General features: G+C 54.4%; 1 protein-coding gene across 5 annotated transcripts in view; it reads left to right on the top strand.

Moving 5' to 3' along the window:
• Window positions 1–22,718, top strand: part of CD276 (CD276 molecule) — a 30,226-nt gene extending 7,508 nt beyond the window's left edge. For 2 of the 5 annotated variants that reach the window (XM_059180430.1, XM_059180433.1), the window contains exons 2-11: window positions 2,487–2,546; window positions 6,003–6,141; window positions 8,691–9,029; window positions 9,248–9,562; window positions 10,161–10,499; window positions 10,713–11,009; window positions 14,105–14,239; window positions 15,271–15,312; window positions 16,737–16,772; window positions 18,901–22,718. In XM_059180430.1, the coding sequence (XP_059036413.1) occupies window positions 6,057–6,141; window positions 8,691–9,029; window positions 9,248–9,562; window positions 10,161–10,499; window positions 10,713–11,009; window positions 14,105–14,239; window positions 15,271–15,312; window positions 16,737–16,772; window positions 18,901–18,923 (1,611 nt within the window). In that variant the 5' untranslated portion in view covers window positions 2,487–2,546; window positions 6,003–6,056 and the 3' untranslated portion in view covers window positions 18,924–22,718. The remainder of the gene's footprint in view (window positions 1–2,486; window positions 2,547–6,002; window positions 6,142–8,690; window positions 9,030–9,247; window positions 9,563–10,160; window positions 10,500–10,712; window positions 11,010–14,104; window positions 14,240–15,270; window positions 15,313–16,736; window positions 16,773–18,900) is intronic. The other 3 variants (XM_059180431.1, XM_059180434.1, XM_059180435.1) reach the window with 2 other exon arrangements.
• The last annotated feature ends 1,165 nt before the right edge of the window (window positions 22,719–23,883 follow it).

The following is a 23,883-nucleotide window of genomic DNA, read 5'->3' as shown; positions in this document are numbered from 1 at the left end:
ATCCAGAGGCAAAACCTAGTGCTGTGGGGTCTCCTTATTCCTGTCTTCTTCCTGAGAACCTCAATGCCACAAGAAACAAAGCAGGGAAAAGAGGGTAACCTTTTTGGGTAACGTTCATTTTTCTTTCTTTTCCTTCCATCACAAAATTATCAAGCACCTTCCAGGGGCCAGGAACTGTCCCAACAGTACTGCAGAAGATCATGGCATGGTCACACAACACTGTGACTGTACTTCCCCCCCACTGAATTGTACACTGAAAATGGTTGAAAGGGTCAACCTCACACTCCATGGATTTTGCAATTTAAAAGAAAAGTTCGTGGCAGTTGGGGTGATGGACCAGGTTTAACTGGCTGAAATGTAATAAATAGTGGCACAAATGAAGTATCCCAGAAAGCTCCACCCCCTCCCCAGCTCCATCAGAAGAGGACAGCAGAGACGAGGGTCTGTGGCGATGAGAGTGAATGGTTCCCAGTCACTGACCACAGATTTAATCGTCTGTGATTTCGGTTATTTTGATGAACAATGTGGCACGGCTGCTCAGGGGTGGCCTCGTCAAGGGAGAAGATCTAAAACGTGCAGGGAGGGGGTGGACTTGTAATATAAGGTTGAAGGAGGACTGGTGGGCGGAACACGAGACAGGTTTGGTTTCAGGATAAAGCAGAGCTTTATGCCAGTGACGCTGCCCCAAAGCCACTGGATTTCTTCAGGAGGCCCGTGGTACCCAGCACTGGTGGGGTCAAATGGGTTGTGAGGGTGGCCCGAGAGAGGCACCCAGTTCTGATATGTGACCATTAACCTCTGCAGATTCTCCAGAATTGGTTGGAGGATCTCTCTTCTTTCCATAATCTCCCTCAATGATCCCAACTTGGGCTCCTATCACTCCCAATGCGTGGGTAGCTCCTGTCCTGTTCTGATCTCTGACTCCATGTGTCCAGCAGTCCATGTGGCATTTGGCGTGGACGCTCTGTGTAGCTCAAGCCCAGTAGAAATTGTTCTTCCTTCTACACGTGCTTCATTTCCAGGTGTCCCCATCATATGATGTGTGCCCCCATGTGCCCAATTGTTCAAGCCTTCAAGACCCCTTTGTCTGTCTCAGCCCCTCCCTCCCTTACAGACAGAACAATCCCCAAGCCAGGTCGCACCTACCCTTGAAATATCTGCTGAGCCGGGCCCAGGGATCACCATGTGACTCAGAGGAGATAGTGTCCAGGTCGTATTTTGAAACACCTATTTTATTTTTATTTTTTTTTTATTTTTATTTTTTTTTAAAGATTTTATTTATTTATTTGACAGAGAGAAATCACAAGTAGACGGAGAGGCAGGCAGAGAGAGAGAGAGAGAGAGAGAGAGAAGCAGTCTCCCTGCCGAGCAGAGAGCCTGATGCGGGACTCGATCCCAGGACCCTGAGATCATGACCTGAGCCGAAGGCAGCGGCTTAACCACTGAGCCACCCAGGCGCCCAGAAACACCTATTTTAGATGTTGTTTCCTTTCACCGCTCTGAGCAGTGGTAATTTTTATGGGGTGGGAAGAGCAGGAGAGAGAAAGAGGGAAAGGAGGGGAGGGATGGCTCCCTAAATTAGTCACTTCAGATGCTGTCAGAAAGACCCAAAATAACAGTGACGCTAGAGTAGATGCTTATTCTCACCCATGTGACGGTGTGGGTCCGTCCTGGGCTGATCCTGCAGCCTCTCCGAGGGCCTTGTGTCTTGCCATTCTGAAGTCCCCAGAGTGTTGCCTTTGGCAGCATGGTCTCAGATGGTCACCACGGCTGTGTTCCAGCTGGTGGGAAGGGGGAGGAGACAAGACAGGGTATGCTGCTCTCTTTAAGGGTCTGACCCAGACGTTGTACACATCAGTTCCTCTCACATTCTATTAGCCAGAAGATGGTCACAGGACACACCTCTTCCCTGCAAGGCAGGCTGGGATCTGTAGTCTTCAGCTGAGTGGCCATGTGCCTAAGTAAAAACTCTACAGAAGAGGAGAATAGATATGAGGGGGGAAATGAGTGGTTTCTGCCACAGTCGTGTTGTACATTTCAGTGTGACCTGCCTGGCAGCTAATTGGCTCGACCTCAAGGATATAGTACATGAAGGTTTAACGTACTAATGTAGTTCTGCTAGGATCCAGCCAAGCATTTCTTTTATACATAGGAACACAGAGTTAAGAGAGGGGAAGTTACCTGTTACAAATTGCACAGCAGTGACAGAGCTGGGACAAGAATCCTGAACTTTGGGCTCATTTTCTACTATTTCAAAGGGATCTGGTTGAGAGGCACCCAGCAGTGCCAGGAGAACAGGTGTCTTGGGGCTGGGGAGAAGCCACTCTGTCCGGCCTGTTTACCTGGGGAGCTGCTCACTATTTTTTCTGGACTCACCTTTAGGGTTATATTATGTCTCAGGTAGCGGCAAGTAGCCCTCACTGTACCTTAATAATGTCCTGAACTGAAGTGCAGTGATTCACATGCACTTCTCTCTTCGATTGCAGGCTCCTTGAGGACAGACACACAGCTTCGTCATCTCTCGGGCCCCAGGGCCTGCCTACCAGGTACTCAGTGAACAGTTAAATGCACTTCTCAGTACACGAACGAATGTATATTCAAGTAGTCTTTTGATCGCAGATAATAGACACTTAGCCCAAACTAGGAGGAGGAAAAAAAGATCGGCTCATGTATCTGGGCTGTTTCGGTGTGTACTCGCTTCAGGCATAGCTTGATCCGGGTGCTTATCTGCTGTTTGCAACAGCTCTGCCTCTGTGCTACACTGGTTAGCGGAGATCAACACTGGCATGTGCTTTGCTCCTTCTTGCCCTCTTGGTGGGAAGCATTGTACAAATGGACCCTGCAGGGATTGGGAGGAGGCGGAGGTTAAGAGATATGGGGTGGTCATGGTGGGAGCAAGGAATTCCTCTTGATCCGAGAGCTCTATACGAAGAGCCCAGTCTCGGCCTTTGTTTCTTGGTTTGGGCTTAATGGGGGCGCATACTGGGTCCTCTCTTGGGGGCTTCTCTATGGATGCACTTCTGCAGGGGTTGAATGAACTTCCTGCACCTTCAGGCCAAGGGTGGCCTGGGCTCCTCAGTCCTGCTTCCCAGGGAAAGCCAAGGCGCTGTGTGTTCTTTCCTGGCAGGACTCCTTGGAGTTCCCACATTTGGCTGAGATGGGGATGAAGGAAGAGGAAGAGGGAGGGCTGGCTGGTGACTCACTGGGAGGGGTGGTACATACTGGCTCTGGGGCAGGTCCCGCCAGGGGATGAAAATTCCCCTTTGTAGAGGAGGTGGGCAGGGTGGTGACAATGCAGCCTGAGATCAGTGTGTCTCCAGGGGGGGCAGCCTGTCTGTCCCAAAGAGCAGTGACGGGCTTTCTGTTCCCAGGTCATGCTCCCATTCCCTGAGCAGCACCTTGTCTCCAAGAGGTATTTCTCCATCCCTCTCTCAGTCCCTGGGGCCCCAGCTGTTGGGGTAGGAACTTCTTGGAATGCTCGGGTCTTCCTGGCTCTAGGCTGTCAGGTTTTTCCCTAGGGTGAGCCATGACAGTGGGAACTTTGCTGGGTTCAGAGTCTAGGAAAGTAACCAAAATGGGGAAGCCTAACGCCCACTCCTGGAAAGCCTCTCGTTCTCCCTCTGGAGTGAGGGACAGCTTGGCCTTTGGGGAGCCCTGCTAGGTCTGGTCAGGAGGGAGTTGCTCCCCCACACTCATGGAGGTGGCAGGCATTCCCCAAAGACCCTGGTGAGTAGAAGCTTGACATATGGAGATCTCATAAGAGAAGTCTTGAGTGCCAGGCAGAGGAAAGTGGCTTTACTTCTGTAGTGAATGGGGAGCCATGAAAGGTTCTTGAGCACAGGTAAGGTTGTGAGCAGATTCCTATCTTAGGTCCTGAGAGCAGACGTTGTTGAGAGAGGGGTTTGTAGGGGCAGAGTTCAGACAGCAGGGCCAGTGAGGAAGGTCACAGGAGGGTCGGGGTGGGAGTGGCAGGCATGAGCAGCAGTGGGAGGGTGAAGGAGGGAGGTGGCTTGGGAAGAACAGACAGGCCTTGGTTTTCTTCTGGGGCTGAAAGAGAGAAAAGGAGTCTTAGAATCTGGACGCTTCTTAATCCTTAGGTCCTAGTGCCTCTTTGGGGGTGGGGATGGGGGTAGAGATGGGGGCGCAGCACAGAAGCTGCAGCCTGCTAGCTTTTCCTGTGGCCAGTGGTTGCCCTTGTAGGCAGGATGTGGTGCCCGCCAAGGGTGCCTTTATGAATGGAGCAGCAAGCCTGCTGACTCAGCAGGCGGCAAGGCTTTGAGGCCTCTGGGTTTGGACCGGAAGTGTCTGGGAAGGAAGTGGCTATTCAGGGCTTCCCCACTGTGGACAGCTGGAGTGGGGTGTGTGTGTGTGTGTGTGTGCAGGATGCACCCGGTTTGGCTGAGGGACTCCCTCAGCCCAGCTGCTGGGGGTGGGGCAGGGTGGGGTGGGGTGGGGCGGGGCGGGGCCCGGAGTGTGCTTGCCTGGGACTGGAAGGCTTGAGGCCTGGTGCCTGAGACCAAAATGATGGTCTGCTCCGGGGAGGGCAGAAAGCCGCGGCAGGAGGTTGGAACCCGAAGCCTTGGCAGCTTGCTAACTAGCAGATTATATCACATTACCAAAGGCACCTCGCTTACAGGGGCTTTATTCTTTTTCTCTTGCAAAATGGGACTGAGTGGATCTGGCTGTCTCCCTGGGTGGTTGTGAAAACGTGAACTTGACTGTGTGTTTTTTTTTTTTTTTTTTTTTTAAGATTTTATTTATTTATTTATTTGTCAGAGATCACAAGTAGGCAGAGAGGAAGGCAGAGAGAGAGGAGGAAGCAGGCTCCCCGCTGAGCAGAGAGCCCGATGTGGGACTCTATCCCAGGACCCTGGGATCATGACCTGAGCCAAAGGCAGAGGCTTTAACCCACTAAGCATCCAAGCACCCTCGACCTTGTTCTTGTTGAACAGTGCTGGATAGCCCAAGTCCACACTGCTTATGTGGCTTCCCTGGGACATGGGAACAATCAGACAGCAGCTGTGGGATGGGGTGAAGGTGGGTTCAGCCCCCCAGGTCAGACACTGTGAGGGGGTAGCCAGGATCAGGAGCAGGACTGGGCCCAGGGAGGTCTCGTCTGCGGCCACAGACCTATCTCTCACTCAGCCCTCACTCCAGCCTCTGGTGTTCGCCCCAGACCTGGCCTCTGAGTGTCCGATTAGCAAGTGTGCTCTTTTCTCGGGCCCCATCCTCTGACACCAGCTGCCTCCTAGTACTCTCTCCAGGAGGTTTCTGCACAAACACTGCTAACTTCACACGTGCAACACCGACCACCTCCATGTTCTGTCTCAGTGACTATCCATCCCTCTCATGAGGCTCAAAACCTCCTCTGGCCTGACTGCCCCCTTCCTCTCTCCCCACGCCCTCCAGTGCTGTTGTTCTCACCCAGACCTGCTTTATCTCCTCTCCTGTATCCTGCAGATGTTAACAGTCATCTTTATGGAGCACAGCTCCGACCATATCCTTTCTCCTGCTCCAGAACTGTCAGAGGCTCCCAGTTACCTTTAGGATAAACTTCAGACCTTTCAGCTTGTCTTTCCGTCTGGCTCCCGCCTCAGCCTTTACTCTCCCCACCAGCTGTCGTCTGGAGTCAAACTGAGCCAAACTGATCTGCGCACATTCTTGCCCTGGGCCGGCCAGCCTTGCCTCTACCTGCCACCTTGCCTCATCTTCCTTGTATTTTGTACCAACATCTCAGTTCTGAAGGGGTGGGTCCAGCTGTCCCCTGCCCCGTGTGCCCTGGTCTAGCCTTCCCAGTGACTCAGTTCCCTCCTGCCAGCATGTCTCAAAAAAAAAAAAAAAAAAAAAAAGCCCTCGGTGGGGAGCCTTGTAGAGTGTGGAAGGGAGGACCTGCCGCTGGGCGGTTGCAGACTTCCCTGAGCTGGTTAGGGGGTGGGGATGAAGCGAAGGCAGGCCTGGGGAAGACCCTTGGAGACAAAGGCCTCACTTCCTCTTCCTCACAGGCAGGGGCAGCCTTCCACCACGGAGAGCCCAGCTGTCAGCTGCCTCTTGGGAAGATGCTGTGTTGCTGGGCCAGCGCGGGTGTGGGCGTGCGTGTGCCCTTGGCCACGGCCCTGGCAGCGCTGTGGGTCTGCATCACAGGTGAGGGGAGCAGTGTGGGGGCTGGAGGGGGGGTGCACCCATTCCCAGCAGGGCTCCTGCCAAGCCCTTTTGTCTAGCAGGGATGGGGAGGGTTTTGGCCAACGTCCTCCCACTGTCCCCTGTTGCCTGTCCACTCATTTCCACCGGGATTCCACAGGCAACTTACTCTGCATTTCTTAACCCATTTCCTCTACTGTAATTTGGGCATGTGAGCACTTACTGTGATAATGTGTATCTTGAACACACAGTGTGCGTGCTCTCTCCTGAGGGCCTTTGCATGTACTGTTCCCTCTGCCTGGAACTTTCTGTGCCCACACATAGGCATGACTTGATCCTTTATTTCATTCAGGTCTTTGCTCTGATGTCACCTCCTCAGCAAAGTTTTTTTGGCTACCTTGTGTAACATAGCACACCACCTCTCCCTACCCTCGACCTTACTTTGTCATGCTGCTTCCTGGCCTTTACCTCTGCCTGACATGTTGTGCATTCATCTGCTTCTTGTCCGCTCTGCTCAAAGAGCAGGGTCTGTCTTCAGTGCTAGGACTGGTTCCAGTCACATAGTAGCTGCTCAGTAACCATGTTGGATAAATGATGTAACTCTTCCCACACAGCTCTTGGCACAGAGTCAGCATTCAATAATGACATTATTTTTAATAACAACGTCCTCATCCTATTTTAAATCCTTACCAGCCCCTGGCAGAGGGCAGGACTGCCTTCGTCTGCTGTAGGGGAAGACAAAGCTGAGTGTCTGGTGCCACCTGCTGGTCATAAGGAGGAGCAACTCTGGTTGTGGCTGCTCTGATTTCTCTGAAGGGCTTTGGGTGATTCCTTAGGTTACATTCCTAAATGCCCCCTATAAGGGACACCAGTTGGAGAGCGGCCTGGGACATGTGGTTGCAGCGAGAGATCCAGGACCAGCATAAGACCTTTAGAAACCTCTACACACAGGGAAGATCATGATAGCCTTTCCCTGTAATTCGCAGTAAAAATACTATTTTTCTAAATGCAAGAAGCCTTTAATGGGTGCTATATCCAGCCAGCGTTGTATCAAGACTGTTTGGTTTTTACGTTTTTTGAGTGTTCTTGCTTTGCTAGTGCCCAGAGCACCCACTTACCCAAGAATGGCAGTGCCAGAATAGGGAGCATGTCTCCCCAAAGAAAAGGCTCAGGGAACCCGCCCCCTCTCACTAACTTCCCAGGGCTCTGAAAGAAGAGCTAGAAGGGAGGCAGAGGTGGCTGGGTGAGGAGGCTTGCCAATCCACAGGATCAAGGGCAGAGGACGAACAGGGGAATCTGGCTCTAGGGATGAGTTGACAGTAGGCTTCCAGGATTCCTGCTCCTGTATTTCCCTCACCTTCCATTCATCAGCAGGCCCTCGCCAACAAACCTGACTCTGTCCCGTGTGCCCCAACACCACTGCCACCTCTGGAGCTAAGCCAACTTCTTACAAACCGAACTGAAGTAGTTCTTAAACCAAACAGTCAGAGTGAGCTGTAAGCACTGTTAGGCAGATTATGCCTGATTACCACCCCCTCAACCTGCAGTGACTTCCCATTGCATGTAGCAAACTACATTCTTTTTTTTTTTTTTTTAAGATTTTATTTATTTATTTGACAGGCAGAGATCACAAGTAGGCAGAGAGAGAGGAAGAAGCAGGCTCCCTGCTGAGCAGAGAGCCTGATGTGGGGCTCGATCCCAGGACCCTGGAATCATGACCTGAGCTGAAGGCAGCAGCTTTAACCCACTGAGCCACCCAGGCGCCCCGCAAACTACATTCTTTACTGGTCTTGCAAAGCCCTCCCATCCAGACTCTCAGGCCACAGTGGACAGCTACCTGGTAATCTCACTAAAGGAGCTGAATCTTGCCTCAGGGCCTTCCCACCTGCTATTTCTTCTGCCTGGAATATTCTTACACTGGCTTTTTTGCATGTCAGGCTCCTTCTCATTCCCTTAAATTTCAACTTAATATCCTCTTAGTAAGAATGAGCCTCACTGCCCTGCTGAAAGGTGTGGGCCTTCCTTCCTTCGGATATAAAAGCAAATCATGTTTGTTTAGGAAAATAAAAAAGAGAAAGCCCTTGTGATCCTTTCTCATTCAGAGGAAACCACTATTAACATTTGATATATACCTTTTTAGACTCCCCTTTCTAATTAATAAAGACAACATACTTATGTGAAAATGCCACAGTCAGATATTTGAAAAGCGACCACCTCCAATCCTTTGGCTTATTTATGTCTCTCATATCCCTAATCCCATGCTAATGAGAATTTGTGTCTTAGTTTGTCCCTACCTCCCTTTAAAAGGTAAGCTCTGAAAGGGTGTGGCCTTAGTCGTCTTCTCTGTTGCATTCCTAACTCTTATGCTCGACAATAGTAGGTGCTTGCTGTAGCCTTGTTGACTGAATGAGGACCACAGGTAATAAACTTTGCTTTGCGTCTCGGGCCTTAAAGGATGAGTGGACTGGCCTGCACTTAACCCAGAGCCGGAGGAGGACTAGGGAGGGTCCCAGGCCCCACCCCTTCTCACTACCCTACCCCACCGCCCCCAGGTGCTTTGGAGGTCCAGGTCCCCGAGGACCCCGTGGTGGCCCTGGTGGGCGCCGATGCCACCCTGCGCTGCTCCTTCTCGCCTGAACCCGGCTTCAGCCTGGCGCAGCTCAACCTCATCTGGCAGCTGACAGACACCAAACAGCTGGTGCACAGCTTCGCTGAGGGCCGCGACCAGGGCAGCGCCTACGCCAACCGCACTGCACTCTTCCTGGACCTGCTGGCCCAGGGCAACGCGTCGCTGAGGCTGCAGCGCGTGCGCGTGGCGGACGAGGGCAGCTTCACCTGCTTTGTGAGCATCAGGGACTTCGGCAGCGCAGCAGTCAGCCTGCAGGTGGCGGGTGAGCGCTGGCAGGGGGCGCCCTCGCGTGCTGCGTCGCTCACCTCCTGTCACTCACCTCCTCACCCACCGCGCCCCCACTGACCCCGCAACTCAAGCCCCGCTGCTGACCCCTATCCCTGCAGGTGTCCTTTCCTCCACTGCGACGCCCCCTTGCCCCCGCCCCTTCCTTGCCTTACTGACCTCGACCTCTGTGCTCTACCACCTGCCCCACTCCAGCTCCCTACTCAAAGCCCAGCATGACCCTGGAGCCCAGCAAGGACCTGCGGCCCGGGGACACGGTGACCATCACGTGCTCCAGCTACCGGGGCTATCCGGAGGCCGAGGTGCTGTGGCAGGACGGGCAGGGCACACCCTTGACGGGCAACGTGACTACGTCGCAGATGGCCAACGAGCAGGGCTTGTTCGATGTGCGCAGCGTCCTGAGGGTGGTGCTGGGCGCGAACGGCACGTACAGCTGCCTGGTGCGCAACCCTGTGCTGCGGCAGGACGCGCACGGCTCGGTCACCATCACGCCCCACAGAAGCCCCATAGGTTTGTTTTGTGTCTGAATGTCCCCATGAGGGAGGGAGAGGCTTGTCCTATCAGCAGGGGCTGCAGGATTTTAATCTAGCTCCCTACCTTCCGTTTCCCAGATGGGTGAAATTCCCAGCAAGGGCGACGGGAAAGGCAAACAGGGCGAGTAGGCTGGGAGCCTTACCTTGCTGGTAGGGGCCGAGGACAGCCATCACGGACCTTCCTCACTCTCCGGGGCTACTGACTCCAGGGCTCCGGAAACCTCTGGAAAGAGAGTTAGGATAGGAGAAGGATCCATCATGTAGGAGGGGGGTTTTGCTAGGGCTGGATGCTGTCCCCGGCCTCTCCCTCCCCCCCCCCGCCCCCCCCCCCCCCGCCGCCAAGAACAGGCATTGTCAGGCCAAGGTCAACGGTCAACCTCAGTGATTCTTGTCCTAAGATTAGGGGGACTCTACATCTGGGAATCCGGAGACCCTATCTGCTTTTGGGTCTGGAGAGAAAGCGGGACGATGGGACAGGAACTGGGGGTTAATGAAGGAGGAAATCTGAGAGGCTGTGGGCTGGTAGCAGAGAGCGTCCCAACCCCCTTCACCGTCTTATCTAACCTCACCCCCAGGTGCCGTGGAGGTCCAGGTCCCCGAGGACCCCGTGGTGGCCCTGGTGGGTGCCGATGCCACCCTGCGCTGCTCCTTCTCGCCCGAACCCGGCTTCAGCCTGGCGCAGCTCAACCTCATCTGGCAGCTGACAGACACCAAACAGCTGGTGCACAGCTTCGCCGAGGGCCGCGACCAGGGCAGCGCCTACGCCAACCGCACTGCACTCTTCCCGGACCTGCTGGCCCAGGGCAACGCGTCGCTGAGGCTGCAGCGCGTGCGCGTGGCGGACGAGGGCAGCTTCACCTGCTTTGTGAGCATCAGGGACTTCGGCAGCGCAGCAGTCAGCCTGCAGGTGGCGGGTGAGCGCCGGCAGGGGGCGCCCTCGCGGGCTGCGTCACTCACCTCCCGCGGTCCCCCACCCACCGCGCCCCCACTGACCCCGCAACTCAAGCCCCACTGCTGACCCCTATCCCTGCAGGTGTCCTTTCCTCCACTGCGACGCCCCCCTGCCCCCGCCCCTTCCTTGCCTTACTGACCTCGACTTCTGTGCTCTACCGCCTGCCCCACTCCAGCTCCCTACTCAAAGCCCAGCATGACCCTGGAGCCCAGCAAGGACCTGCGGCCCGGGGACACGGTGACCATAACGTGCTCCAGCTACCGGGGCTATCCGGAGGCCGAGGTGCTGTGGCAGGACGGGCAGGGCGCACCCTTGACGGGCAACGTGACCACGTCGCAGATGGCCAACGAGCAGGGCTTGTTCGATGTGCGCAGCGTCCTGAGGGTGGTGCTGGGCGCGAACGGCACGTACAGCTGCCTGGTGCGCAACCCTGTGCTGCGGCAGGATGCGCACGGCTCAGTCACCATCACAGGTAGGCAGGAGGCAGGTGAGCAGCCGGGGAGACGGAGGGAGCTGCTGCCTTTTATTTAGACCCTGAGTTAGAATTTAGGTGGATCAGGGTGGTCAGAAGCCTCCACCGAGAAGTCCTTGAGGGACTTGGTTTAAGGAGCTGGTGAAAGTCATGTATAATATTGGCCCTCCTACAAGCGCCTTAGAGGGTCTTTGTGCTCCGCACGCAGAAAGGGGAGTGGCTGCGAGAATTTGGAGGTGCTCTAGGGAGTCCTAGAGCAGACGCGGCATGGTGAGGGAGGGCTTTCCTACTGCAGCTGCTTCGGGGGACGGGAACGTGTTCCTGGAGCCATGGCACCGTCTGATCTGAGGCCGTGAGAGACAGCTAGGGATTTCCAGGTGGTCCGGACCGGACCCCAGGGTGTCCGCACTTCTAGAGCGGAGCTCTCAACCCAGGCAATCTCTGCTGCCCCCGTGTGGCCAAACACCAGATTGATGTCGCCCATTTGGCCATTCCCTCTATCTGCTTGGGGTCTGATTTGGGGTCCCAGCCCAAACACCTTCCCTTCCTGCATTGCTCACCTCAGTGATGCTCCTTGTGCCTGGGGGCGTGAAGAGGGCTCAGGCCCACACTCAGGCCAAGGGAGGCAGTCTCCATCCGTGTTGGGACATGAGGTCGGCTCCTCAGTCCCTCAGGCAACTCAGCTTTCCCACCGGCCTCCCCACAGCCTCTGGAATCAGGACAGCAGGTTCTGTCTGTCTGGTTGTCCTGTCCTCCCTTCCTGTGATTTCCACCCCCTGGTGGGTTTCCTGAGAGAATAAGAAACACCAGGTAGAGTGACATTGACAGAGAAAGGGAAGATTTCTGCGAAAGGAGGCAGGGGCCAGAGTGGGCTGGAGCAGTCGGGAGAAGTCTCCAGGGACAGGTGGGAGTTGAGAGAGCCTCGAAGGGCAGGTGGACTTTGTGATCATTTGCCCCTGGGGTTGAATTGGGTATTTGCCACACTGTACAGAAAGGGCTTATGGGTGTCAATGGAATGGTAAGGAGAACGCTTACCTCATCTAAGAGAAAAACACTTTTATTTTAAACTTCAGTAGCTAACATTTAAAGTACTTTCAGAGATGAGGAAACCAAAGCCCAGAGAGAAGAGAGAACTTTCCCAAGTCTGCAGACTAGAACAGTGGCTTTATTTCGGGGGCCAGGGACCTCTTTGAAAATCGGATAAACAGTAAATGCAATAGTTTGCATGTTTAGAAGGTGCACAGGGGTGTGTGGCCCTTGGCTCCAGCACCCAGTGGTGAGCCAATGACCCAGGACCAGAATCCAACCTTTAGTCTCTCAGCCTAATTTTCTCTCCTCCCCACCATCCAGCCTCCTGTTTTCATAAGAGCAGGTCTGGCCTACTTTGGAGCCCTTGGCCTGTATTTTGCTTCAGGCAGCTTTATGCCTGGTAAAACATTCTAGGATTCAGAATGTCAGTCCTCCAGCCTGGGCTCTCCCACACCTGCTGGAGAGGTTCGTGACATAGAGCATGCTATGTGCGTGGAAGGGGCTTTATGGAGCATTCCCTGGGAGTGGAGCCTCAACACCCTGGCCCGAGCCCTGCTCTTTACTCCAGGGCCAGTTTGGCTAGTGTTCAGGTGCTAACACCAGTCAGGGAGTGAACACAGACAGACATCCTCCCTCCTCCTGAGTATTTTGGTGGCTCTGCTCCCTCCTTTGCTGCAAGGGCCGTGCCCGGGATCCCCAGGTGTTTCTTTCCTGGGCTTTATGGATGGGCCTTCCTGGCCCCTCGTCTCAGCTGCTGTCCTCTCCCGCTCCCCTGGGTGATGGGTCTCTTTGTTTGCAACATCCTGAGCAGCAGCTCTGCCAATTATACCGGCTGGAGGGAATGTCTGCTGCAAATGCCCGTGTCCCTGGCAGGGCTTCTGCTGCCGAAGGTTCTCCTGGCAGTGCTGTCGGCCCTGACCATGCCTTCTGCAGACCCAGCTGGCTGCTGCTGCTGGCCTGGGCACTCCTGGTCTGCAGACAGCAGAGGAGAGCAGTGCTGTCTTTTGTTAGCTCTGAGGTCCCCAAGCTTTCTGCCCAGGACTCGGCATGGGCCCAGGGACTGGGCTGCTGGCTGGCAAGCTCAGAACAGTGGCTGGCCCAGACCCAGGTGCGGGTGCCTCGAGCCCCTCCCTCTGCCATTGAGAGAGCTAACAGAAGGGCCCTCAGCGTTTCACGGAAACATTCCCCTGGCAAGTCTCCCCCTCTGGGGTAAACCCAGAACCCTCACCATGGCGCCCTCAGTTCCCACCCCCATCTACATGTAGGGCTCCCCAAGCATTTTCTGTAAAGGGCTGGATAGTAAATATTTTAGGCTTTGTGGGCCACATACAATCTCTGTTGCTGCTGCTGCTTTTCCTTCCCCTTCTGCTCCTCCTGTTTCTTTTTTGGTAACCCTTTACAAATATGAAAACTATTATTAGCCAACAAGCTGTACAAAAACAGACCACAGGACAAACCTGGCTCGCAGACCATAATTTGCTGACTCCCGATCTCTGAGATGGGGGATATCATCAGGCAGGGCTGCAAGAGTCGGGGAGGGCCTTCTGAGGAGGTGAACCTTAAAGTAGGTGAGCGTTTGGGGACATTTTTTAAAGTAGGGGAACTTGACAGCACTGGCGTGGGGGCTGGAAGGCACCAGCTGTCCCCGCAGAGAGTGGTTAGTTCACCAGCTTGGCTGGAGCAGAGGTTCCTAAGGTGGATGCAGAAGGAAAGGCTGGGGAAGCGGAAGGAGCAGCCACATAATAGAGGTCCTTGAGAGGATGGAAGCATTATTCAAATGTCAGTGGGGAACCATAGAAGGTTCTAGAGCATCATCAACTGTAGACTTTTCACCCCTGCCAAGTTGAGGCATGTCCACACCAGCTACAGCTGGGTCAAGGCTTGGATGTGTCTTGGTGGGGGGAGGGGAGGGGCATGGGAACATCAGTGAGCTCTCTTCATAACGCTGGAACCTAGTGAGGGTGGGAGCTACCTATTCACACCTCTTGGCCAGGGGTGTGCAGTCCTCAGGGCCACAGGGGCCAGGCATGACCATCTCTTCCTCTTCTCCCCACTTTCCCTCCCAGGGCAGCCCATGACCTTCCCTCCTGAGGCCCTGTGGGTGACCGTGGGGCTCTCTGTCTGTCTCGTTGCACTGCTGGTGGCCCTGGCCTTCGTGTGCTGGAGAAAGATCAAGCAGAGCTGTGAGGAGGAGAATGCAGGTGAGGGAGAGAGGGTGCGCGCACACACACGTGTCTTTGCGTGTGGTGGTGTGTCTGTGGCATCAGCATGTGGGTCGCTTTCTGGTGACCGAATGAACGTGAGTGTGCAAATGGGGCCTCATTGTGTGTGTGACCCCGAGGCTGAATGTGTCTCGTACATGTAAACATGCCTATCGGGGTGCGGCTATGGCAGGCTGAGCGCGGGTAGCAGCAGGACGGAGGTGAGAGGTGTATGTGGGGGCCTGCGGTGTGATGGTGAGGGTGGAAGTCACGCAAGCGTGTCTGTGCATGGATGCGTGGGTGTAGAGCGTGGACATTTAGTGGCATGCATGTGAATGCCGTATGGTGTATGTGGCCTTGTGTGAGGGTGTGTGTGCCTCCCAGTGGGCAGAGTTGAAAGCGGCTGCCATTAGCTGGGCTGAGATCAGAGTTGACTTTGGTGATTGGCAGGTGGTGAGCTGACATTGGTAGGCGGGTGGTTTGAGCTTGGTCCGGGAAGCGTGTCAGCTCTGGGGAGTGGTGGGTGGTGAACACACGCTGGTGAGTCGGGAGTTGATGCCGGTGGGTGGTTAGGTGGGTACAGGAAGGCTTTCCTGGTGAACATGGAAGTAGATGGTCGGAAGTGGGAGCTGGCTGGGTGTAGGGAAGGAGGGTACATATGTAGAGGAGAAGGGACAGACGGGTGGCGGCTCATGCAGTGGGTGGCAGAGGGGGCTGGTAGAAGGACAGGAGCACTGGTTAGGTGGGTGCCGCTGGTGTTGGAGGCTGGTGGTAGGGGGGCTTGGTAAGTGGGTGGATGGGGGAGCAATGGGTGTGGCTGGGAGGAGGGGTGATGGGGAGGAGATGGTGCTCGGATGGGGGAGCGGTGGCTTCTGCTCTGTGCTGGTATCAGGCTCCCACCCTGTGTCCAACATCTGGACCACAAGCCAGGCCTACTCCGCCCACTTTCCTGCCTCTCATACTCCCAGGTGGAGATGTGCAGGGATGACTGGGGGCTGAGAAAGCCTCATTATGGAGTCCTTGTCTTCCAGGTGCTGAGGACCAGGATGGGGATGGAGAAGGATCCAAGACCGGTAAGCCCGAGCTTCGAGTGGGCCTTATTGGCTGCGGGAAGGACGCAGGGATGGGGAGAGAACTCTAGGATCCCGAGGAACCACGTTTGCTTGGGGTTTGGATGCAGTGTGTACTGTGGTCTGTGGCCTCCTGCCCTGGTCTTTACTCAGTGTGAGGCCTGGACGTGGGTCTCCCCTGGCTCTCTCCCAGGTGTTGTTTTGTCTCTCCTGCCCACCTGACCTTCCTAACTGGGCCAGCTCCACTCTCAGAGACCCTGCACCCTGGGGTCTGGTGGCCTTCTAGGGGAAGGAGGGCTCAGGGGACAGGGTGGCCTGGGTTTAAGTTCCAGCTGCCGCTTGTGGGCTGAGCGGCCTGGAGCAAGTCACTTTGCTTCTCTGGACCTCAGTTTCTTCATCTTTGAGTCTTGGCTTCCTCCTAATAACTGCCTACTTCATAGATTGTATGGGCTTATTTAAATGAGATCATGTATATAAAGGGCCTCGCACCAGGCCTGGTGCCTGGTCCATGCTTGGTAGCTTGGAGCCTTGTTAGTAGGCACACAATTTAAGACAGTTCCATTCTGGTTAGAGGTTATGTGACTTTGGTCACAGTGCTTTGCTGCTCTGGGCTTCAGTGTCCCTCTGTAAAATGTTCTCTTGACCCTGCCTTGATGACACCAGAGGCTCTTTTGAGTGACTGGACACAGGGGTGGTTTTCACAGGGCATGGTGCTTTGAAGACACCAACTTAGAGCCCAGATTGGGGTAAGTGCTGTGGCGCTGGTGTTTCGTGGCTACTGGAGGCTTCACCGCCCTCCCTCCTGGGGCTCCTGGGCCAGCTTCCCAAGGAGCCATTTGGGACGGTGTCAGTTGACATCGGTCCCCTCCCCACCCCCGTGAAGGAAGAGCGGGAGACTGACACCTGGGGACTGCTGTAAATGATGCCAATTAACTCTCTGCCTTTGGTGTGGCGACAGCCCTGGGATCAGGCCTCATTTTCCTTGCTCAGAGGCAGATGTAGTTGTCAGAGGGAGGGGGTAGGGAGTGGAGCATGGCCTAGAGATTTTCTCAGTCTCGGTTCCTCATGACCTCATGACCTAGGAACGGCTGCAGCCTCCTGTAGCTTCTCCCGTCACCCTTATTTGCAGAACAGACTCGGTGTACTTCCGCATCTCTAGCTCACTGGAGGGCAGGGTAGCTGTTCCCATTGTACAGATGTGGAAAACTGAGGCCTAGAGAAAGGAGTGGCAGGATACAGAGTGGAGCTGGGCCTTGGGACAGCAGCCTAGGGCTCCTTGCCTGGGGCTGGGAGGTTGCTCTCATCCTCCCAACTTCTCCCAGTCCGTGTAGCCTCACTTCCTTCTCAGTTCCCATCCCTCTGCCAGACTCCTGACCCCGCCATTGGCCACGGTCCCCCCTCACTGTGTGCTCCTTCCTTTTTTGCAGCCCTGCGGCCTCTGAAACACTCTGAAAGCAAAGAAGGTAAAGACATGTGGTGCCTGAGATTGTGTCTGTGGGTTGGCCCATCTGTGTGCGGGAGGTGGGAGAAGATGGTTGGCGGTGGGGGTCACCATCGCAGGCTCACTGGTGACCTGAGACTCCCTCCCAGAAGAGCAGCCGGGACTCCCCCCTGACAGAATGGCAGAAGGCAGAGTAACCACGGTCCCAGCTGCTCTAAGTGGGTGCAGATGTGACAGAGGCTTCACAAGGACGGGGATTATTTTTCTCTCTTCTGGAATAGTCTAAGCGTAGGTGACCTTAAGGCCACTGACGTCCTGGCACTAGGTTCCATTTATTGGTTTCTGCCCTCTTCCACTCAGAACTTCCATCCCTGGGTCCAGGCTGGCTGCTCCAGCTCCCATGCCCTCTCTGGAAGCAAGGGGGAGGGAGGAGAAGGAGGGACTATTTTTTTCTAGGGCTTGACTAGAAATAGCTCCTGTTACTCCAGTTTCGGTCCATTGGTCTGGATCTAGTTACATGACCCTGAGCTCCAGGGAGGCCAGGGACTATGGCTTTCGGCTGGGGAGCCACGTTCCTGATATGTAGTAGGCAGTTAGTGAATGTTAACAATCATTATTACTTGTATTCCGTAACATCGGTGGTTACAGTAGCAAGTGGTTGCTTGGAAGTAAGTGTGAGATTCTTCCTTACTGAAAGTAACCAACAGTGACATCTATGTATGCGTGTTTGTGTGGAAATGTGTGTGTGTGTGTATTTTGAACAAAATATTCCTTGCAGCAGATTTGCCACTTGATGTGAGTGGCTTCCACCTAGAAAATCAAAGTTGGTTGCTAAAGGTTATGGAAACGTTTTCAGGTGGCCTGGGTGTCCCTTTCAGGAAAGAAAACTTTAACTAAACTCCTGGATGCTCATCCCTGCATTTAGAGGAGAAGGGAAGGACACAGCCTCTGTCTTCAGGAAACGTTCAGAGGCCAGGACAGGAAAGTGGGGGGGCTGGGGTGCAATGGGGTCCTCAGAAACCTGCACAAAATACGTGATAAGGGAGGATCGTAGACTCAGACTTTCACAACAGTCTGTAAAGGGGGCTTTGGGAAGGCAGCATTGTGCAGAAGAAAGAGGCCCCGGGGTCAGAAGGGGAGACCTTGGGTCTAGTCTCTGCCTCTGACCTTCGGGGAGGTTTCTTCATGAGTGGAATGCACACCACTGGTGAGGTCTAGGCAGGGTGACAAATGCGGAAGGGCTCGGTAAAGCAAGTCCTTTTAAATGCTGTAGAATGTTCCATGGCAGTAAGAGGTCGATGTTGGGGTTTGGAGGGATGGAGATAAGTTATCTGCCTCCTTGTTGTTCTGAACTGAATGAGGCATAGAAGGATTGAGCAGATGGAGATGAAAATGTCAGCTTGGTTCTAGAAGAGAGCTGCAGGAGAATGGCCTGGGTGCAGGGTGCAGTGGGCTTCCCCATCTTGCTCCCAGTGGGTCAGGCTGACCCCCCAGTCTCTGGTCACACTGTGTGCACAGAGGCTGCACCCGGAGGCTGGGGCGGGGCGGGCGCGGGAGGGGTGGTACTGCTTATCCTGGAACAGACAGAGCCCAAAGAATGGGAGAGGGAGCGGCAGAATCACACACACTCCGAGCCCCTGCCAGGTCAGGGAGTGGCGCGGGGCCAGTCCACTGGTGCCCCCCATGTGGAGACAAAACCCAGAGGCACTCAGCAGCGTGGAAAGGGGAGCTGGACAGGATTTCTTGCTAGTGCAGGGGAGGCAGCCAAGCCAGGAAAGACCGAGGGGGATAGAAAGGAGGGGGAGAGTGGAGGGGACAAGTGTGCCAGTGAAAGTGGTTGGAAAAGGTGGGGGGGGCGGGCAGCCCTGGGGCTGGAGAGAGAGGCTGGCGGGGACTAGGCAGCCTCCCTTGGGGGCCCCATGGTCTGTCTGATGCCCAGCTCCTGTGTTGTGTCCGTCTGGGCCTCCAGGGCCGTGATGAGCACAGAAGGGTGAGGGGCGGCTGCTAGTCAGACTGCGGTGGCCCCTCCCACACGCCCTCCGCGCCCGGAAGTGTGTGAGCATGCGCCTGGGGTTCTGGAGCGCGCCCAAGAGTAGAACTCTTGCTTTAATGCTTTTTCCCTCATGTTTTCTTTCCATCATGAAATGCAGATGATGGACAAGAAATAGCCTGACCACGCGGGCCAGGGGTCCTGCCCTCAACAGACGGCTCCCACTCCAGCAGGTCTGCTCATTCTCTGAAGGACAGAGTGACCTCCCCGCAGCCTTCGTTCTCCAATGGATGTGATTCCCAAGTCATCCTGCTGCCTTATTTCTCCGGTGACACGATACATAAACCATTCTGCTGTCTGGTTTCTTACGGACACCACCCCACCGCCTTATTTCTCCATGGATATGCTGCACGGACCGAGGCTGGCTGCCTCTTTTTCTCCAAAGGACTCAATATTCAGACTGATCCTCTTCTGCCTTATTTCTCCAAAGACAAGATACACAGTCACCCCTGGCCTTCTTTCTTCAGTGGCCCTGATACACTAGTTTTCATTTCTCAGCCTTTTCTTCCACCCTCCCCCACCCTGGGCTCCTTTAAGCCCATCTCCTCAGACAGGGACACTGCAGCTTCAGCATCTCCTCGAGTCCACAGGCGTCTCCCACCTCCCCTTCCTCTGGCCCCAGCCTTTTCCCTCCCTCACTAAGTGAATGCAGGGCCCTTCCCCCAGGCCCGCAGAGGCACACAGGTGCATGTGCTGGAACACGTGCCAGGACAGGTAGGGACCTCCCTTGGCCCAGTCTCTCCCGTGGTGCCCTGGGCTGTGCCCTGGGAACTGCCTCCCCACGGAAAGCACGTGCTGGTCACACTGGGTGTCTGGATGTCTGTGTGGGCCCGCTGGGGGCCAGCCCCTAGCCCCCTGCTTTGCCCTCCTCTCCTTTTGTTCACCCATTCTAGTCATGTTCATCAAGCATCCGTAGGGTGTCAGCACTGCCTTGGGCACCTGGGACATGGTGTGAGAAGATAGGCCCCTCCTTTAAGGAGCTTGTCCTTCAACTAGGGACCTGTGAGCAGACAGATACCTGCCTGCTACAGTCTGTGGCTCTCGAGCAGGCTCCTGCCCTGCTCCCTACAGTACCCTCTTCTGTGCCCACAGCCTGCTGGATACCTCATGCCCACCGCGTCCTCATTCCCTCCCCAGAGCAGGGGGTAGGGATAGCAACCTGGAGACAGGGCAGAGCCTCTTGCTACAGTCGGAGAATCTAATGGTTTCCGAAGTCTTTCCAGGTGGGAGCAGGGGGGCAGGCGGCCACGGTACCCTGTGAGAGCAGAAGTGTAGGGGAAGCCTGGGGATGGGGCAGGGCCAGGAGGGCACAGGGATGCAGCCCCTCACCACTCCCTCCCACCATGGTGCTATTCTGGAGCCGGGAGGATACCTCCTGGCTTGTCTCTCACCGGCCCCCAGCCTCCAGAATGCTTCTGATGTCCTCCCGCTGACATTTCTTCCTTCCTCCGGGAATGGAAGAGGTGACATGTCTAATTTAAATGTGGGACTTTGAGGAATTTTGTTAACTGGGGGTGCAGTTTGGGAAAAATAAATGGCTTTGTAGAAAGCTTTTTCTCCGAGAAGTGTGTGGAAGAAGGTTGGGCAGCAGGACTTGGCAGGAAGCATCCTCTCCTGGACATTTGAGGCCAGAGTGGGCCAGGCCTGTGTCTCCACCCTTTCATCGTCCTTCAGTGGCTGGGCCTCTGTGACCATGCAGCCCCTCCCTGGCCACAGTCTTCCTCCTGGGACAGTGAAGTTGGCAGTCTAGAAAGGCTTGGATCCTCCCTTTCCCGGAAGCACCACCTAATTTCTTTATCTTGGGAGGCTCAGATCCTGGGCCTGTTTAGGGCCACTTCTAGCACCCCGTTTTGTAGATGGGGAAGCTGAACCCTAGTAGGAAGCTGATGCCAGGAAGGAGCTCTCTCTGCATGCTGTTGGTGACTGACCCGTTGGAATGGGCACTGGACGTGAATCAGAGGTCCAGGGCCGGAACCTCATTTTACTCTGTGACCCTGAGCAGGGCATCTAGTTTCTCTGGACCTTACTTTTCTTACATAAGAAACAGACCTGAGGTTTTCACCATCCTCCACCTCCAAAGACTGAGAAGAAGGGGGGAATGTGGCATAAGCAGGTTTCCAGGGGGGCTGGGTTCAGGGGTGTGGAAGCCTGCAGAACACACTGTGCCCATTTGCCCCTGGGTGACAAGGTGCTGGGGCAGCAGGAGGGGCCTGTGCTGGAGGTCAGGACACTTGGCTTTGGTTCCCAGCTGCACTACTAACTTGTGACCGAGTCCTTCATATCTCTGACCCCTGATTTCCTTACCCATTAAGTAGGGCGCCGAGTCCTCCCCTGAAATGTGCACAGCAATCTTTACAAACCAGAGCGCCTATTATGAAAGCCCGTGGCCCTCGCAGTGAAACTGGTCACCCTGCTTGAAGTCCCACCACGGGTGCTCTGGGTGGATTTTAGAATCAAAAGACTTGTACCAGGGCTCTGCCTGTGCCCCGTACTCCCCCTTGTACCCTCGAGCTCGTTGCTCACGCCACTGGGCTAAGCTCTACCTGCCAGGTGGGGACGGCAGTGGTTCATGTTTCATAGATCTCTCTGAAGGTTGGACAAGACAGTGGGTAGAGAGACAGGCAAACCATAAAGGCCAGGGTGCATGTGGGGGCTTATTTTTCTTCCCTGCTGCTGGAGCTGCACTCTTACTCCCTAGGTGACTTTGTAGATGGAGCACAGTGACCTCAGTTTGCCTATCTGTAGAAGAGGCATGGGAACCAGTGTTTTTTCTTTCTGACGGGGCCAGGATAAGCCTGGATCAAATGTTCGCAGGAGGGACCCAGCCGGTGGGGGGGCTTTCCTGGGGACTGAGGGGTGAGGAAGGTAACCACTAAGTCCCCTGTCATAAATGCCCCAGAGAGCAGTATTTTTAGCTGCCTTTCCTGGGCAAAGCTCCAACTTCTGCATTTTAATGGAGAAATAATTCTCACAGTGCGACAAGCTGTAGCCTGCAGGTGTCATATCCATATTAAAGAGGGGACAGAGCAAGGGTTCATTTGCCTGGCTCGAGGTGTGACCAGAATTCACCTCCAGGAGCACTTGTAAGCAGGGCTGTGAAGACCAATTAGTGGATCTGATCGCTCAGAGGGAGGGGCCTGGGTGGGAGGTGAAGACAGCAGGGCTGGGGGTCCTGAGCCATCCTGATTGTCCTTTAACAGAGCAGCGTGCCTCTGCTCGTGCAAGAGCAGGGTCTGTGCTTTCCCCAGGTCCGTTCAAGGGGGAGGCATCTGAACTTGCCCGTCCCAGGGGGCAGTTGCTGACTGTGTGGGCCAGTGAGCAGAGTGACTCTCACAGCTTCTGAGCTGACCAGTACCAAAGGTCCTTCTACAAAGCCCAAGTCTGAAACTGAAATGTGAAGCCAAGGTTTGCCCCAAGTAGCAAAATCCTGGACCTCCAAGTGCAGGGCTCTCGCAGAGAAGCAGGAGCTGAGGAAGGCGTGCAGTAATGTGTGTGAACATTGCAAATGCAAACAATATTATGTTAAACTAACAAATACAAACAAAGCACCAGGGGCCCAAAATGGCATCGCTTCGGCCAAGTCCCTACACTGGGGCTTAATGTGTCATCTAATTGCACTTTTGACCTCCCCCAAAAATATCGTCTTAGTAGGGATTTTCTGTAGGGTTGCCAATGAATCTTCCATGTGAGCCTTCTCTGTCTGCCAAAGGAAGATTAGGTCATCTGCATGATAAGATCCCTGGCTTTTCCTGTTGCTTTTCTCTGCCAGGGAAAGTGGCCTTGCCTAGAACAATTCTTTTGCCAAAATCTTTCTTGCCCCACCCTCCTATAAGAACCTTCCCTTTTGTACAACTTCTGGGAGCTTCCCTCTCCTAGCTTGGTGGCCTGAATTGTTTAATAAAGCCAATTAGATCTTCAGATTTACTCGGTAGAATTTTGTTCTTTAACACAGAAATGTACAGGGAGGTTGTCTTCACTTGCAGTCCCTGCATGCAGAGGGAAGCACTGTTAAAGGTTTGCTATCCTTCTAGACTTTTCCCTAGGCTAACACTTTTATAAAACTGAAACCATATATATTGTTTTTTTCTTTCTTTTTTTAAAGAGATTTTCTTTATTTGTTTGAGAGAGAGTGAGAGCACGAAATCGGGGAAGATCAAAGGGAGAAGCAGACTCCCCACTGAGTGGGGAGCCCGATGTGGGAATTGATCCAGGGACTCTGGGATCATGACCTGGGCTTAACCGACCGAGCCACTCAATTGTTCTTCAATTTCATATAAACGGAACCCTACAGTACATACTATTTTGTGTCTAGCTTCTTTCAAAGACATCCCTCATTCCTCTTTTTTTTCTTTTTTTAAGATTTTATTTATTTCAGAGAGAGAGAAAGCACAAGCAGGGGAAGTGCCAGGCAGAGGGAGAGGGAGAAGCAGGCTTCCCCCACAGAGCAGGGAGCCTGATGTGGGACTAGATCCCAGGACCCTGGGATCATGACCTGAGCTGAATGCAGCTGCCTAACTGACTGAGCCACCTAGATGCCCCATCCGGTCATTCTTTTCAAATGTCTACATAGTATCTCGCAGAACTGTTGTCCTAGAATATACTTTGCCAGTTCCTAGAATTTGGATACAAATAAGGCAGATTTGTGCTCGAGTTTGTATGGTATGGAGCCCCAGAAGTGGGATCTCAGGGTCACATGTATATGTTAAAAGTTGGTGGAGACATGGGGCACCTGGGTGGCTCAGTGGGTCAAAGCCTTTGCCTTCGGCTCAGGCCATGATCCCAGGGTCCTGGGATTGAGCCCCGTATCTGGCTCTCTGCTCGGCAAGGAGCCTGCTTCCTCCACTCTCTCTACCTGCTTCTCTGCCTACTTGTGATCTCCATCTATCAAATAAATAAATAAAATCTTAAAAAAAAAAAAAAGTTGGTGGAGTTGCCAGCTGTTTTGGACAGCCTGTTTAGTCAGTCTCCGTGGCAGCAAGAATGAGCAAGCAAAGAACACTTAGGGCCTCTAGCAGCGGGGATCCTAGATAGGGCAGGAAGGGTGCTGGGAATTCCAGCACACAGCTGGGCTTAAAGGGACTCA

The sequence above is a fragment of the Mustela lutreola genome, chromosome 7 (assembly GCF_030435805.1).
Source record: "Mustela lutreola isolate mMusLut2 chromosome 7, mMusLut2.pri, whole genome shotgun sequence".
NCBI lineage: Eukaryota > Metazoa > Chordata > Mammalia > Carnivora > Mustelidae > Mustela > Mustela lutreola.
This window is presented reverse-complemented; position numbering and strand designations above follow the sequence as displayed.